Consider the following 18,582-nt stretch of genomic DNA (forward strand, 5'->3'; position numbering starts at 1 on the left):
CTATTTATGATGACAAGCACCCCTGCTCCCAGTTATACAGAGAATTCCTGGTCAGTGTTCGTCATTGCAGTGTATCAATGCCAGTAAGAACTGAGTTGAAACAGTCTCGCTTTGTCCAATTTATGTTTGGAGTTGTGAAACACATGGTGTTCATGGTTTTGAGAAATCTTTTGTCATTATGTTGATTAAATTTGGTGACATTAATATAATGGATTTTAATGTGTAAGCAATTCAGAAAACTGTAATAAATGTTAGAGATTTATGAAAAACAAGTATGAGCAACAGTACCATTTACACTTAGTAAGCATTTCATTGCGTTTAGTGTTAGTAACATTCCTATTTTGCATTAAACATGAATAAAACAATATATGAAGGCTATAGTCTGAGCTCTCACAGTGTTCCAAAGACGAGGACTAGAAGAGATGCAGGTAACAAACTTCACTTTTATTAAGTCAACACAAACTCATATCAACAGAGGTATCTCCGTGGAAGCAACTGAAGTGAATGTGGCAGAGAGTGCATGAGAACAGTCTTATCTGAAATACCCGGTTTCCAGTTCACAATCCTTTGAGCACACGAAGATCTTGGTGATAGGCAGCGCACAGGTAAGTTACAGTCTTTTAGCAGAGCCGACGAGACAGACATTGAAGGAGTAACCTTGAGACCAGCGTGGTGCATGTGCTCTTGTGTGATGATGTGCAGGTGCAGGTGCTCAGTACTCAGGGCCCAGTTTTTCAAAAGGTTTAATCCGGATAAAATTGATCCGGATGAGCTTCTTTCACTTCACTCTGTTGTTTATATTGCATCATAGCACCAGTAATGTGCTAATTTTCTACTTCCTCTTTCACCATAAGTCTCTGTCATATATTGACTCATGTCAGATGTGGCCTACATCTTTCTCTTTCCCTGAGAAAAAAATCTAATGATAAGTCTGTGTTCTCAGATTCTGTTCTTTTTAGTGCAAACAGTTGAGAATCAATAGGAGTGATACTGAAATCACTGAACGGCTAATTAATGAACTCGGAGGACCTCAGTACACTCTTACACATTTATTTATTACCTTTACTTAATTAAATTGAAGAAAGTTTTTACACAATTTAATGTTGTTCATTCAAAATAAATCTGTTTAGTTGGGTAAATTTAGTTGGTTTAGGTCAAATGTTCAACTTAACAAGTATGTTTGTCAAAATAAATTTTCTTATGTGGGATCAAATATTTTTTTCATTAATTTACTGAAGTTTAATAAAATTTATTACGCTGAGACAAACAATTGTGTTCATCATTATACACAATACATACAATGAACAAACAAGAAACTACCAGCTAGTGTGCATTGAGTGCCCATTGCCTAAGGCATAATGCGGTAACCACAAATTTCAGAAACGTTACATGAACTCTCTTCTAAATGTCCAACATAACTGAATATTAAACACTAACATGTCATTCCCTTTACTGAAAAATGCTTAAAAATAACACTTAATCCCTATAAGTTTACTCTCCTAATGCAGATTTTGCAAAGCATGATGGGAACTAGATCAACAGCCCAGTTAGCTACATCATCAAAAATTATTCATGTAGATTTAACACAAATTAAGTAAACTTCAGTTTTAAATAAGTAGTGTACACACGCAAAAAAATTAAATCTGGGTGTTGTTCGATTAAAATAAATAGAGTATGTTGAAACAAATAAAATGAATCAGTTTAAGGGATGTACAAAGTTATTTCAAGTCAGTCTAAAGTAAATTCAGGGGAAGTTAAAAGAGCTCAATTTATTTAGGCTGAAACAACGAATAAGAAATGAGTTGAGTCAACTACTTCTCCTGCACTGCTCAGAAGACAGGAATTCCCCATGACCACGTCAGTTGCCGCCGACGCCATTAACGTGGTGAAATGCAGTGAAATCAGTAAGTATAAAATATTTTATATATACCATGTTTGTATTGTGCAGATAGTGAGTATTAACATGTTTAGAACAGTCCGAGTTAAACATAAAGCGTATATTTGACTGTTTATGTAAACATTTGAAACGGAATATTACGTGTTTAGACTCGATGAAAAATAGCGCAGTCATTCTTGAGAAGTGGGACAAAACAGGGTGCAAAATTGAAAAAATAAAACCTTGTACTCAGACAAATGAAACTACATTTATGTATCTTATATGTACTAAGCTACTGAGCTATGCTTTGATACAACCTCCCAGCTTTTCTCTTTTTTAACAAAATTGGCTTTTTTTTTTTACCTTGGACTGTGTAATATAATTTCAGCTTTATCTTTAACAGCATTCAAGATGTTTTTAACATTTCAAAACACATTCTCTTGTTAGCAGACAGATTACACTTTCACATGTGACCAACAATTCCACAACAAATATAAAATATCATAATGAAATATTATCAAAATATTCAACTGACGGAGGTGACAGAACTGACGGAGTTGACACATCTGACGGTGGTGACGAAAACCTGAATTTGTAGTAATTTTAACTATCAAATACATTGAATCAGTCAATTACTGTTTTAAAACAAACACAACAAACAGTGAGTATGTTATTGTTTATAAAGCTTTTATTCAAGAGTCACATTTAAGTATTTTGATATATCATTGGAACACAAAATCTTATGGTGGTGACATCTGACGGTGTTGACAAATTTGGCATTTCTTTCACAAAACTAATGTAGTTCATGTAGTAGCATTTTATTTTTTTCTGTTGATGCTAGATGCTAATGGAACCTGCTTCAGGAGAATAAAATTATCTAAATATTTCAAATAATTTCCTCAGAAATTGGAAGATGGTGTTGACATATCATGGCTGTGACAAAGGAAATATTAACATTAGGATTTAAAATATTCTAAAACTATAAAACTTAGCAGAGCCTGTCTGACACTGCTGTACTCTGCAGAGGTGAACTGTGGCAAGGGGGTCCTTTAGAGTGACAGCTGCCCCTGATATTCCCTGATTTTATTACATTTTATTGAATGTCTGACGGTGTTGACAAAAAGTGGGGACGCAACTTTAAAATCTTATGAAACATGCATGTGTCATTAAAAAAACAACCTTGCTTTGATAGATATTATTAAGTGTTGCTTTTGATAAAACAAGCTCTTTTTCACTCATTACATTTTTTTTTATCCATTTTATTGCATATGAATGATTGAACCCTTCTCTGTGGACACACTGTTTTAGACGTAGTGAGAGGACATTAAGAAACACAGATTTGGTATAATAATGAGAAAATTAAATTGAAGGTGATAATTGTGTTAAATACATTCTATTATTAATCCCTCATGACATTTAAAATTGAAAATATTTTTATTTTTTAAAGCTAATAGCAGTTACCCTTGCTGGACCTGTTTTGTCCCACGTCTCAAGAATGACTGAGCGGATTGATAAAAATGCATCATAAATGTACATAATTGGATATTAACGCTGTAGATGTATAGCCCTAATACTTGTTTTAAGTGGTATTTCATTAGATGAATCGGTTATATTAGCCATTTCATTCAGGCTAGTGTTGCTCAGCATGTTGTTTAGCAAGCAAGGGGATATCTCCGTACAGGTAGAGACGAGAACACTGCAAATTCAAGTAAAAACGAATGAATAGTTATTATGTAACATTTATGTTGTAAGCTTAAGGCTGTGTTGTCCATATGATACTACTGGACATTACTGTTACGATACAGTATTATTGTTACGGATGCTGTATTTAGCTGTATTTATTAATTCATTTTTATTTTTCATTTCACAGGTTTTAATAAGAGCATAATAAACGGCGTCCTTTGTTTGGCTTTAGTCTACTTTCATTGGGTAAGTTGTATACAATGTTGTTGTATAATGTTCTTATACTAATGGATATTTTCCCAAAACCATTTATTATTGCCATGCAATTGAGGAAAGTGTTTTATTGATTGGTGTTTGGACATACTTAATTTTTTGGTTGCTAGAATAAAAACATATAATAGTATTATAATCTGATATGATTCATAATGATTGTTTTACTAATGATTGAAACCTGTTGTTTTACAGTGTTCATAACTGATTGTTGTGCTTGTTTTTCTTCTAGTTATTTGAATGCGGCCTTGTAAAGAATGTGGAGCATTTGAGTCTAGCAGGTACAAACTGTGTAAACATTATAATTTATGTTATGTTATATATATCTCTGTGTGTGTGTGTGTGTGTGTGTGTGTGTGTGTGTTTTCACATTAATTTTCAGTACAAATTACAACATATCTTTAAACTCATAAATGCTTTGATTGTTTTTCCATAGGCTAGCAGAGGCTTGAGTAGATGTGACTTTCAAAGGCTGTACAGTACAACATAATTTCTAAAGTAGCGTAATACTTTTTTCCAAAAATCTAAAATATTCAAAATAATATTAAAATGAAGAAAATAAAAATCTACTTTTAAATGCACTTACTGTCTTTTCATTATCTTATGTGTGATACATTTGTAATGTATCCCATCTTTAGGCTGAGTCCATGCAAATTACAGCAGTCCCACTGGACTGCCACTGGCCGAACAATTAAAAAAACATGCAGCCCATTTCATAGGTTGGTACATGAAAAAAATCACACTGATCTTTTTTCTTTTTTTTTTTGTATGTACTTGGTTATACACTGCAATTTGGTTATCAATATTGTAATGCCAGATATGTCCATTTATTGTAAGTTGTTTAATTTTTTTTTTTACATATTAACAGCATTGACGTGCAAAGAGAATGCGTCCTCAAATCGTGTGTATGCTTGAATGAGGACCATATACAGCTGGTCAAGGAGTACAATGTAAGCAAATGCTTATCTCTTTCATCATCTAGTTCACTTTCATCTATTTCCTGTACTGCATTAAATATTAGATGTCATACAAATGCAGCATATTTTGTATGTTTTGCGCAGGATTGTGATTGGTTGACTGCCAAAGAAGCCATGAGCCCAGACAGTAATTGGGATCTGCATTGTTCGACATGAAGGACATGACCCAGTAGATCAGAAGGGGTTGACATTCTCATTTCTTTGAGGAATGCAGCTGTGGCAGTGGCCATGTTATTCAGACTCATTTATGCCTTTAACCTTAGCTACCCATGAAGACTCAAATCTATATTTGAGGTCTTCCAAAAGATGCTGCAGTAAGTTGATCCTGTTCTATCTTGTTCTAAGCTCAACACTTAGCAGATTTTTTTCTATTTAACACAGTACTTTTTGATTGTAATATCAATATTGTTAGTCCTCTTTTTTTTGTATTTTGCATTGTAGTTTGTTTCTTTGTGTTACTTAAATGTCAACTTAGCTGAAACTTTAAAAATACTAATGTGGTTTATTTAAACTGATACTGGAAATACTGCATTTTTGATCTTGTTCTAAGATAGTTTTGAAACTTTTGAAAACAGCTCAGCACTGAACAGGAGTTGTTGTCTTTTTCTTTTGAAATTGGAATAAAGAAAGACTTAAGACATTTACATTGAGCATTTTATTTATTTGTACATTAAAATACATTTTGGTGGAAATATCAGTAGTCAAAAGCTGGTTAAAGTAAGTAAAGTTGTTCAGTTAAAACATTTCTGGTTGTCGTAATTAAGTGGTTAAAATGAATTGGCTCAAGAAGAGTAAGTTGTGTACAAGTTAAATCCACAAGATAATTCAAATTAACATGATTTGATCTCATTGGTTGAAGATGAATTTTGCTCTTTGGTTCTATTTACCTAGATTAAGTTGAGATAACATAATTCAAATGCGTGGAAATGTGCATCATAATTAAGTTGGACCAACGATTTATTTTTTGTTGGTACAAAATGTTCAAAAAGCATGTTACTTTAGCTCATTTCAATTAATTAAACTGAACAAGAAGCAAATTTTTCTCTTTTTTTATCATAACTATAATATTGTTGTAGAGAATACATTGTAATGGGCTACTTTAAGTGTGTTATCTGTGAAAATGACAGTAAAATATATATGACCTTTTGCAAGAATCGAACCGATTTCTGAGTGGAGTAAAACAAGCATTGCATTTTTTTTTTCCCAAAAAGTTTCTTCCTCAAAAGAACTAAATGAATTGTTATTTGAATTAAGGAGACAAATTTATTCAGAGGAACCCAAAACAGAATTGTTAAATTTCATGATTCCCATCCTTCGTCTTGGTGAATATTAAACTGTGTTCACATGTACAGATATTTTTAAACACAGAAGCCTGATAGAATAGAAATAGACAGAGATGAGCTCATAGTTGTGGTTTGTTTTGTTTTATTTCAGTTCAGTGGCATTAACCAGTGTGAGAGGAGCAGCAGTTGTTCACTAGTTTCTGCTGCTTCCATAAAGTAATGAATGCAAAAGTACTACCATTATGCTAAAGAGCCATCACAATATTGATAAATTTTCCCTATTCTTTAAACACACCAGAATATTACTTATTCTCATAATGCCAAATCTGAGTTTATGATTCATGGTAATATTTCTGTAGAAAACTTGCATGTTAGTCAGTGTGAAAGTTTCTGAAAACATGTTATAAGATTATCAAAAGATATTCTGTAACGCATGAGGTACATTTGCATGTCTTTGTCATGATGTTCCTAAAGATCTGACTGCAGGTTTCAGGAAGTCTTGAGGCTTTAACACAGTCTGTGTCTTTAACCGTCTGTCATCATTCAGTCAGTATGGAGCTCAGTCAACTTCCTCTTGTGCTCTGTGAGTATTATTTTCACTGTATGTATTTCAGTGGATGATAATTGCTCTTATAAGATCAAGTGATTCAGTGTTCCTTAATTTTTTCCCCTTTCCTGCTGCTTTCAGAGTTTCAAATCCAGCCCTAGTCCATGATATATGAGTAAACAATCGGTTTTGTGTTTTGTAATGGTGTTTGTTGAATCAGTTCTGTAGTTTTGTTTTTCATAGTTATTGTCCTTGTTGCCTTAATAAGATGTTCAATAGTACTTTACATGTAGTAAGAATGAATTTTTAGTCCTCTGCTTGTCTTCAGACTGTCAGCTTTAAATTTGTTAACCAGTTCTCTCTGCTTTGTCAAAATACATAAAATATCAATCAGATGTGATAATGTTTATCTGGACACATACATTTCTCAACAAAACGAACTAGAATATGAAACAATTATGCATGAAATTATGGTGTTTGACAAGCAAGGGAGGAAGATATACCTTCATAATATGTCTGATGTATAATATACAGTTGATCAGCTCAGTGACCACACTGTAATGATTTTTTCTCTTTGTGTTTTTAGTGCTGATTTCAAACATCCACTCTGGACACAATAAAGGTGAGTGAATTTGATTCAAATAATCCAAAAAATGTATTTTTAAATTTAAATACATGAGGTTCAGAGGTACTCCAAAATTAAGGTTGTGGTTTTCAATTTTCTATTTTGTGGTTGACATTTTGACATAATAAATTGTATAAGTGTTCATATGAGTGTTCAAATTTTTAGGGGGTCAAACACCAAGCCCCTTTTTACTTTTGCTTACAACTCTGAACCCATTGGTCTGAAGTAATTTTTTAAGTCGCAATAATTGAATATTGTAAAAAAATATTGTTCATGTTTTCTTCTCATTTTATATTCTAACAAAATTGGTTCATATTATTGTCAAACTAAGTCTCATAAAAATTGTCTGGATTGTTGATGTTTGCAGTCATTACCAAATTACATTAAGTAGTCATGATTTATCTCTGTAATGCTTTTGTAATGCTGTAATGCTTTTTCCTGGTGAAATAAACTCTGTAGGCCTCACTGATCATTTGTTTAGTGACTGCGCCACCTACTGGGCAGAAATTATTATTTTTTATTGTTGACCTCGTTGCCATTTAGAACTTTATTGCTGCTGTATCTGCACAACACTTTGTTGAATGTTGCGTCTCTTTGACTGCTGGTATAGATGTTGATGGTGTGGCAAAATGGGTCATTATCTGTGCTATTAACTCAAAGTTTATGGGATTGAACCTCACCTAGTAGGTCTTAAAGTGACATCTTGGTTGTCCTTTAACTCTTTGCATTGTGCAGAGTGAATATTGGCATCACTGTCACTGTACAAAAGCTGTCTCTGGATCAGTACCTTTTCGAAAGGTACACTTTTGTAGCTTTTAGGTACTAATATGAACACTTTAGGTGTACTTTTAGGGTACAAATATGGTACCAAGATGGGTACCTTTTGAAGAGGTACTGCCCCAGGGACAGCTTTCATACCTTTTTCCTGAGAGCACATTGTCTGTGAAAATCTAAATGCACTAATGATTTACCAGTGAGATGATGAAATCTTCTGCTGAAACACCTTCACAGCTCATGCTACTAATGATTTTATACTGACAGATATTCCCAAACCAACTCTGACTGTGCGGCCACAGAGTGCATTGTTCACTGGAGACTCAGTTACTCTGAGATGTGAGGTGGATCAGTCATGGGATGGATGGGAGTTTCTCTGGAGTAAAAACTCAAACACTGAATCTACTGAAGCTTCAACTAAAACAATCGATTCAGTGAAAGTCTCTGATGGAGGAGAGTACAGGTGTAGAGCACGTAGAGAAGGACATTACACAAATTACAGTGAACCAGTAACAGTGACAATATACGGCAAGTATTTTTCTCATATAATTAACTGCTCTGAGAACACAATGAAAATGATTCATAAGACAATGAATAAGCGTAAGCTATAGAGAACAACATTTCAGTCTAACCTGATTTTTCTTTTACAATCAAGTAACTATGTTCATACAGTAAAAGCAGCACATTGTTTTCATTGTGAATTGTTGTTGTTGTTGTTGTACAGAAAAACCAAAACCCAAAGTGAGCATTAAACCTGATCAACATGTATTCAGAGGAGAGACAGTCACTCTCAGATGTGACATTGATGGTGAAGGAGTCACTAGCTGGCAGTACAGCTGGTATAAAGACAGTTCAAACAGTGTTTTCAGTGAACTACAGGAACACACATTCAGTCCTGTTACTGAGTCTGACGCAGGTAAATACTTCTGTTATGGAGCAGAGAGAGGAGGATCACGAACATCAAACATCAGTGATGCAGTTACACTGAAAGTATCAGGTGAGTTTGATCGTCTCTTCATACACACACACACACACACACACACACACACATGTTTGTTTTTGTGAATTGTGGGGACATTCCATAGGCGTAATGGTTTTTATACTGTACAAACTGTATGTGCTATTGCCCTACACCAACCCTACACCTAAACCTACCCCTTACAGGAAACTTTGTGCATTTTTGCAAAAAAACTCACTCTGTATGATTTATAAGCGTTTTGAAAAATGGGGACATGGGGTAATGTCCTCATAAGTCACCTTCTCCTTGTAATACCTATGTCATACCCATGTCATTATACAAATTTGTGTCCTCATATGTCACAAAAACACACACACACACACACGTTTAACATGTTATTAATGAGTGATTTCTCTATTTCAGATACAGTCCAGGCAGTTTTAAGTGTTTCTCCACAGAAGTGGTTGACTGAAGGAGATCCAGTGACTCTGATCTGTGAGGTTAACAGCTCCTCTACAGGCTGGACATTCAGCTGGTACACTCTAACTTTTTCATCAGGTAAGTTATAATGTGCTTAATGTGATAACTAAAAGTGTTTTTATAAAAAAATATTATTGAGATTATAAGTATTGAATCAATCTAAATACATTAGTTTACATTGAAAGCCATTTAGAGGTGCATATAGAATTAATTTATTTTGTGAACATCTGCACATTCTCACTTTATACAGAAAGCAGCAATCATTATAAGTTGCTCTCAGACAGCAGCAGAGGAGCTGGAGGAAACTACATTGTCAGTTCTGCTGCTCTAAATCACACAGGAGTTTATGTGTGCAGAGCAGAGAGAGGAGAACCAGCCTATTACACAACCATCAGCAGCAAACAACTGCTATGGGTCACTGGTGAGTTCAAACAGAACTTAAATGTTTGGTTAATCTTTAATAAAGATAATTTACTAAATTCTCAAACATTGTAGCTGTAATTTCCTTCTCAGGTGTTTCTCCTCCTGTCTCTCTGATCATCAGTCCCAGCAGAACTCAACACTTCACATTGGTCTCTCTCTCTCTGAGCTGTGAGGACCAGAGTAACTCTGATAGATGGAGAGTGAGAAGATACACAGGGAGTGGACAGTGGGAAGATTGTTCATCATTACGCCGGGCATCACAAACAGGATCTACATGTACAATCAGCTCTATCAACACATCAGACACTGGAGTGTACTGGTGTCAGTCTGAATCTGGAGAGAACAGTCATCCTGTTAATATCACTGTACACCGTGAGTCTGTGTGTATTTGTTTCACTGGCAGTTTATAATCAAAGCATAAAGCAGGTTGATTAAACAAGTGCAGGAAGCATCAGTGGGCAAAAAAACACTTTTTTTGTGTGTGTGTGTGTGTGTGTGTGTGTATGTGTTTGTGTGTGTTACCATATTGTTCTTATACTGATATCTTACTATTTACACTCAGTTCATGTTTCCTCTGTTCTGTAGCTGATGTGATTCTGGAGAGTCCTGTTCATCCTGTGACTGAAGGAGATACTCTGACTCTACGCTGTTTATATCAACATTCAACCCCACCAAACCTCAGAGCTGATTTCTATAAAGATGGATCACTCATCCAGAATCAAACTACAGAGATGATCATCTCTACTGTCTCAAAGTCACATGAGGGTTTCTACTACTGCAAACACCCAGAGAGAGGAGAGTCACCCAAGAGCTGGATCTCAGTCAGAGGTGAGACTAAGAAATATAAAAACTATTGAAATGTGCCTGTATCATTTACAGCACTAATCTGAATGTAAAATTTATTTATCTCAGCTTCCTACAGAACATCAAGATCTGAAGGGTTCAATCTCATGATAATTGGAGTGACTGCAGGACTGACTGTCACATTTTTGATCATTGTCATCTTGGTCCTGCTGTGGCGCAACAGACACAACAAAGGTTCATCATCTGCCATTACAATTTAATGACACATTTGCAAACACTAACTCTGATCCTAAACCTTGTGAGCTTTTTCAGGCTGGGAGACCAACTTAAACAAGCCTAGGTTTGTTATTTATTTAATACTGATAATATAATAATATTCATGTAATAATTGAAGTCAAGTTCTCCATCCTCTCCGATGTTTGTATCATGCATGAGTTGTAAAGTGCATATATAAGGTGCTTCAAATGAGTCATTTATCACGTTCTATTTCAGTTAGGATGCGGTCAACATAGGCAGTGAAGCAGCTCACTGGGGTTTAGAACAGATACAGTGTGTGGTGAAGATTCAGATATCATGAATTATAGCATTATATTATTTTCCAAAGATGTATGCATAAAGGAGATTAAAGTCATTTTTCTGACTATCTAATTTCCTCAGAACATTTACATAATCATTGTGTGTTTGACTAGGTGTAAGATCTCAGTCTCCCTCTAGAGTCTGTCAACAGCAGAACAGCAGTCAGCCATCAGAACAGAACCAGAGTGAAGCGGGAAACAACACACTGCTGTCTGGTCAGTCTTTAACTGTTAACCATAAATAAATACATATAAATCTTTACAAGCTGAGATGAAAGACACTCAGGTATAACTTTTAACTAACAGGACTGATCTCACAACTGAAAAACTCAAGTTTAACATGATATTTGTTTAACTGACATATTTCAGCTGGATGTTATTTTATTATCAAAAACTGCATAACAAAACATTCAGTGCTTTATATTTTTAAACCTACCTGAACACTATATTTTTTCTGTGGAATTGAAATCATAAGATGCATGATAAAATAATTTGAAAAATATACTACTCGAAATTAATGTATTCATTTATTGCAGGAACTGCTCATATTTATGAGTCTGTTGATGAAACGATTAACAAAGACATAATTACAGGTAACTAATGATGTCATTTAAATGACTTTCTCATAATAATATTTTTACTGAATCAGCAGTTGTTGTGCAGGAAGCATCAGTGGGCAAAAAAACACTTTTTTTGTGTGTGTGTGTGTGTGTGTGTGTGTATGTGTTTGTGTGTGTTACCATATTGTTCCTATACTGAAATCTTACTATTTACACTCAGTTCATGTTTCCTCTGTTCTGTAGCTGATGTGATTCTGGAGAGTCCTGTTCATCCTGTGACTAAAGGAGATAATCTGACTCTACGCTGTTTATATCAACATTCAACCCCACCAAACCTCAGAGCTGATTTCTATAAAGATGGATCACTCATCCAGAATCAAACTACAGAGATGATCATCTCTACTGTCTCAAAGTCACATGAGGGTTTCTACTACTGCAAACACTCAGAGAGAGGAGAGTCACCCAAGAGCTGGATCTCAGTCAGAGGTGAGACTAAGAAATATAAAAACTATTGAAATGTGCCTGTATAATTTACAGCACTAATCTGAATGTAAAATGTATTTATCTCAGCCTCAAGATCTGAAGGGTTCAATCTCATGATAGTTGGAGTGACTGCAGGACTGACCGTCACATTTTTGATCATTGTCGTCTTGGTCCTTCTGTGGCGCTACAGAAACAACAAAGGTCCATCTTCTACCACATTAAAATTCAGTGGCACATTTGCAGACACTACAGTCTGTTAACCATCCTACGTCAGTCTAAGCTGGCTTTCTGGTCTTAGCTGGTCTCCCGACCTGGTAAAGCTGGTAAATTAGCTAGTTTCAAGAGGTTTTTGGGTAGTTTTCAGACTGGGAGACCATTTTAAACACATTTCTGAGTGTTGCTGCATATGCACAGTGTTCCAAATTAGCCATTTATGTATGCATTAAGGAGATCAGAAGTCAGTTTTTTTTTAACTGACCCCATATATTTCCTCAAAACATTTACATGTTGTTTACATTTACATTTACATTTACAATGTCAAATCATTTTATGTTATCTTAGGTGTAAGATCTCAGTCTCGCTCTAGTGTCAGTCAACAGCAGAACAGCAGTCAGACATCAGAGCAGAACCAGAGTGACGCGGGAAACAACACACTGCTGTCTGGTCAGATTTTACCCATTAACCATAAATAAATACTTAAATATTTAGCCCCTAATTATTTATATTTTCAGTGTCAACAATATCTTCTGTTGGATTGAAATAATTCAGGATATGCATGACAAAAATAATTGTAAAAATGTTATTGAAAATTATTTAATGTATTAATTTATTACAGGAACTACTCATATTTATGACTCTGTTGATGCAACTATCAATAAAGACATAAACACAGGTAACTAATGATGTCATTTAAAGTATTTTATGTCATGATGTTTTTCCTGAAACAGTAGTTATTTTCTACTGTTTGTACTTCACATTCCTAAATCCTGGGTTATTGTTCTTATTTCCATATTTGCTGTGTCATTGTCACTGATTGGATGAAAGCAGCACACAACATGTTTACATAACAGCTCTAGCTTTGCACATCCATATTTTATATATTGCTGACTGTACTATTAAGTTTTTCATGAATTAATCTATCGGACTATGAAGGTAAAAAACACTCAAAAACGGTATTTTCTTCATTCAAATTCATGTATTTTCCTTCACCGTTTGACATTTCCCCTTCTAACGGTGAAACGATGTTCATACAACGCATGGTGCTTCTTTAACTGTCTAAAGCACGTGAATATGAGGCACGCGAATAAGTGTCTCTTGCTAAGCATCTAGCCGTAACATTCTAACACCAAATCTTTTCACATAGCACAACTTTGACCCTGTAAAAAGCCCATGTGAAAATCCTATGCATGTCTTATTTGTTTCTTTATTTTTCATTGTAGACCGTGTAAGCGGGCCTACTGAACTCACCTATGCTGAGATTGAACTGAACTCTTCTAAGAAACAGAATAAAAAGAAAGAAAACGAAGGTAAAACAAAAGTCTCTGTTCTTTTATGATCACAACAGTAGCTCCTTTGATTTCTCCATCAACTCTAGATAGCTACAAGAATCACAACAGTAGCATTAAACACCTGTTTGTGGCTGTGAACTGTGAACTTTGATATTCATCCAAAAGGTCATTGCATGCAGATTACAGTATGTTGATTTTGAGGTAAATTGGATATATATATATATATTAATGAATGAATGAATGATGTATTTGTATAGCGCTTTATTGTGTTTTGCTGTACTCCCAAAGCGCTTTACAATCATGTGTGTGTGTGTGGGGAGGAGGGGGGGAAGGGGGGTCTCTCCTCAACCACCACCAGTGTGCAGCATACACTTGGTACAATAATTCAATAATAACTCGCTGCAATAATATAATTGTAATAGAACACTGAATAACATGCCTTAGCTGTAGAGATTTTATAAATATTTTAAGATACAAAAATTAAGAATGAAATCAAATACTGTATATAAAAATTTTAAATGTGCAGTTTAGCATTTTTTATTAATTTTAATGTGCAGTTTAATTTTTTTTATTAATTTCTATATTTTCAGGTGCTGGATCTAGTGATGTGACGTATGCTCAGATTAAATAAAAACCCAGAGGAGAAGCTTTCAATCCCAGGACGCTGATGAGTTGAGAAGGTTGAGGTTGAGAAGGGCTGGAGAATGACCAGGATCATCAACGCTTTATCATCTTTGTGATACTGAGCACTTGATGGCAATAGATTTATCAGTACTTGACATTGGGAGAAAGAAAGGAAGGAAGGAAGGAAGGAAGAAAGAAAGAAAGAGAGAATTATCATTTAGTACTGCACAGTGTGTATATTTATTGCACTCCAAAAACATAAAAATAGGGTCCAATGTACTGTTAATATGAAGAAATTTTCTTATAGTTTTTGCACAGTTTTTCCCCCTGCACTTTGAATTCTGTATTACATTGTGTTGCATTTTAGGGTTAAAGGAATGTATGTAGGAATGTGTATGTATGTTGCAGTTTGGGTGCTGTTGTGATTAGACTGGCTGGGCTTTACAAAAGTTTATTAAATTGACAATGTTACTTTGAGCATCAGGAAACAAACCTTGCATCTGTAATCATGTGTTTATATGATGATTATGGGCTGAAAAAAAAAGAGTGTTTTGAGCATTTTGAGCACCACTGACCGGCAACAACTCTGTAGATCTGAAGGGATTAAAGACTGAAGCATTTCAGTGGCTCATGTGATATATGCTGGTCCTTACCAGTAGGTGGTAGCAGTAAGCCTAAACGGTAAGCCTAAACAGCTAACTAGGAAATACCACAAGACATTACATGGTGTCAGAAGTTCACAATGGATCAGATAAAACCTCCAAATGAACTTCAAGGAAACACCCCAGAGAATTGGCGAATCTGAATATAGAAGTTTGAGCTGTATCTCATTGCAAGCACAGGAAAGATCAAATGTACTACGTTTCTTCACATTGCTGAGGATGAAGCACTAATGGGATTCTGATGAGGAATAGATTTTGATGAGCTAGAATCTAATGATTTTGAAGCTCTGAAAGAAAAGTTTATGCATTACTGTGAACCATGAAGACATTTAACATATCTAAGACATGTTCTTCACAAGATCGAAACGATTGATGCATATGTGACCGATTTTAAAAAACAAGGCTAAAGAATGTGAATTCACACAACTGACAGACTCACTGATCTGAGACTGCATAGTGTGTGGTGTGAACAATGATTAAAGCTCTTCACGAGGAAACGGAAGTGATTGTAAACAAAATTAGCAAGATGAAGCTAACTAAAAGTCACCTGAGAATAGTCATGCTCCAAACGCATGGTCAAAGAAAGAAAGTAATTGTACCAGATTGCGGTTACAGGCATGAACCAAGGAAGTGTCCGGCAAATGGGCAAGTATGCAAAGTGTGTCGCAGAAAAAAATCACTTCGGCAGAATGTGCAAAACGCAAAAACAGAAAGACAAAACACAAAGTAGACTGTGAAGAAAACACAGACATCCTGAAGGAGTTTTATAATGTGTTCAATGGTTTGGGATGCATACCAGGACTGCATTACATCAAGGTTGATATAACTGTCTCCTGTGATACATCCACCCAGAAAAGACAAAATAAAATAAAAAGACAATAAAAAAGACATAATAAAAACTCAATAGAATGGAAAGTCTTATTGAGAAACAGGCAAAATCAATAATATGTTACCTTATTACAATGCGCGCTGAAATAATACTGACTCGTCAATCTCGCCATCCATTGGTCTGATATTTCCTAATAGGCCTTAATGGAATGGTTCAAACAAAATGAAAATTCTCTCATCATTTACTCACCCACAAGTTGTTCCAAACCTGTATGCATTTCTTTCCACCGCTGAACACAAAATAAGATATTCATACAGATTTGGAACAACTTGAGGGTGAGTAAATGATGACAGGATTTTCATTTTTGAGTGAAATATCCCTTTAATACAGTTTGACACCATATTGAATTCAACATAGATGAAAAGGAGTCTGAGAGAAAGACTTACAGAGTTTACAATGGCACGGTTTGTATAAAGGTCGTAGATAATGTAATTCTCACAACTTTCAAAACTGTTTTATGGAGTTTTTGTCTATTGAAAGTTAACTAGGGAAAATTAACTGACATTACTGTCATTTTGTTGCAATGAATGTACATAGTCTACTTTTATAAGTGTGTGATCTGTGAAAATGACAATAAAACACAATACAACCGTTTGCAAGAATCGAACAGATTTCTGAGCGGAGTAAAATAAGGATTGCAATTCTTTTTTTTCCCAAAATGTTTCTTCCTCAAAAGAACAAAAATAATCATTATTTGAACTGTTATGGAGACAGATTTATTAAGAGGAAGGAACCCAAAACAGAATCGTTAAATTTCATGATTCCCAAAATTTCATTAAATTTCATGATTCCCCTGTTCACTCGTTTCTGCTGCTTCCATTAATCAATGAATGCAGATTAATGAGCCATCAAAATATTGTTTCATTTTCCTTGTTCTTTAAACACACCAGAATATTATTTATTCTCATAATGCCAATTCTGAATTTATCAGTTTGTCTCAGGAACTTCCAGTCTTGAGGAAGGATGGAAACATGGAAATAAGCATCTTTGAGATCTATCGTAATAAACCAGTCCTCGGACTGAATTTGAGATACTATCTGCTTGATAGTGAGCATCTTGAACCGAAGCCATTAAAAGTATTGAATCAATCTGAATACATCAGTTTACAATGAAAGTCATTCATAAGGAGCATATAGAAATTAATTCCCTTAGTGAACATCTGCACATTCTCACTTTATACAGAAAGCAGCAATCATTATCAGCTGCTCTCAGACAGCAGCAGAGGAGCTGGAGGAAACTACAATGTCAGTTATGCTGCTCTAAATCACACAGGAGTGTATGTGTGCAGAGCAGAGAGAGGAAAACCAGCCTATAAAACAACCTACAGCAACAAACAGCCACTATGGGTCACTGGTGAGTTCAAACACTTAAATGATTGGTTCATATTTATTTTTTAAAATCAAACATTTCTAAATACTTAACTCTAACTGTCTTCTCAGGTGTTTCTCCTCCAGTCTCTCTGATCATCAGTCCCAGCAGAACTCAACACTTCCCATTGGTCTCTCTCACTCTGAGCTGTGAGGACCAGAGTAACTCTGATAGATGGAGAGTGAGAAGATACACAGGGAGTGGACAGTGGGACAAAAAAACATTCAGTGGGCAGGCAGCACAAAGAATAGTTTTGTCATAAAATGTATAAACCATTTTTGTTACTATATTTTTCATAGAATTTTACTATTTGCCAACATTGCATGTTTCCTCTGTTCTGTAGTTGGTGTGATTCTGGAGAGTCCTGTTCATCCTGTGACTGAAGGAGATACTCTGACTCTACGCTGTTTATATCAGTTTAAAACCCCACCATGATGGTCTCTGTCTGATGATAGCTGGAGTGACTGCAGGACTGACTGTCACATTTTTGATCATTGTCTTCTTAGTCCTGCCGTGGTGCTACAGAAACAACAAAGGTTCATCATTTGCCATATTAAAATTCAGTGGCACATTTCCAGACACTAACTCTGTTCCTAAACCATTTGCTTCCTCTGCTGAAAATAAGCATCTTAAACCAGCCTATGCTTGTTTTCTGGTCTCCCAACCTGAGTTTGGGGTGGTTTTTGTCTAGTCAGGCTGGGAGACCATTTTAAGCATGCTTTGGAGTATAATTTATTAATTACTGAAAAGTATTGATAAAAATAATGCTAAATATTCACATAATCTGTATTGAAAACAACTGTGAGTCAAGCCCTCCATCATGTTCACTATTTGTTTAAGGCATATAGGTTTCTCTAAGTTAATCATTCATGTGTGTATAAAAGAGATCAAAAGTATTTGTATAAGGCATATAGGTTTCTCTAAGTTAATTATTCATGTGTGTATAAAAGAGATCAAAAGTCAACATTTTATTTTTTGACCTCCCTTTCCCTCAAAACATTTAGCTACATAATCATTTTATGTTTGACTAGGTGTAAGATCTCAGTCTCGCTCTAGTGTCAGTCAACAGCAGAAAAGCAGTCAGACATCAGAGCAGAACCAGAGTGACGCTGGAAACAACACACTGCTGTCTGGTCAGTTCTACATGAAATATACGTATATGTATGAAATCAAAATTTTCCATACACTGCAAAATTATTCTTGATTCAGTGTC

The 18,582-nt window shown here is 35.1% G+C and overlaps 1 protein-coding gene and 1 long non-coding RNA gene across 2 annotated transcripts; both read left to right on the forward strand.

Moving 5' to 3' along the window:
- Nucleotides 1-6,641: 6,641 nt before the first annotated feature.
- On the forward strand, nucleotides 6,642-12,956 carry LOC107722887 (Fc receptor-like protein 5; the record flags this gene model as incomplete). Its single annotated transcript, XM_016531380.1, has 9 exons — nucleotides 6,642-6,672; nucleotides 7,223-7,258; nucleotides 8,760-9,032; nucleotides 9,417-9,555; nucleotides 9,731-9,894; nucleotides 9,969-10,268; nucleotides 10,482-10,724; nucleotides 12,406-12,519; nucleotides 12,880-12,956. Coding segments are annotated over exons 1-9 (1,377 nt in total), but the record flags the coding sequence as incomplete, so codon positions are not given.
- Nucleotides 12,957-12,962: 6 nt separating this feature from the next.
- LOC107722890 (uncharacterized) lies at nucleotides 12,963-13,773 on the forward strand. Its single transcript, XR_001637858.1, has 3 exons — nucleotides 12,963-12,981; nucleotides 13,154-13,210; nucleotides 13,758-13,773. It is a non-coding gene; the product is annotated as an uncharacterized LOC107722890 (long non-coding RNA).
- The last annotated feature ends 4,809 nt before the right edge of the window (nucleotides 13,774-18,582 follow it).

The sequence above is a fragment of the Sinocyclocheilus rhinocerous genome, unplaced genomic scaffold (assembly GCF_001515625.1).
Source record: "Sinocyclocheilus rhinocerous isolate Xijiao unplaced genomic scaffold, SAMN03320098_v1.1 scaffold2740, whole genome shotgun sequence".
Classification (NCBI taxonomy): Eukaryota; Metazoa; Chordata; class Actinopteri; order Cypriniformes; family Cyprinidae; genus Sinocyclocheilus; species Sinocyclocheilus rhinocerous.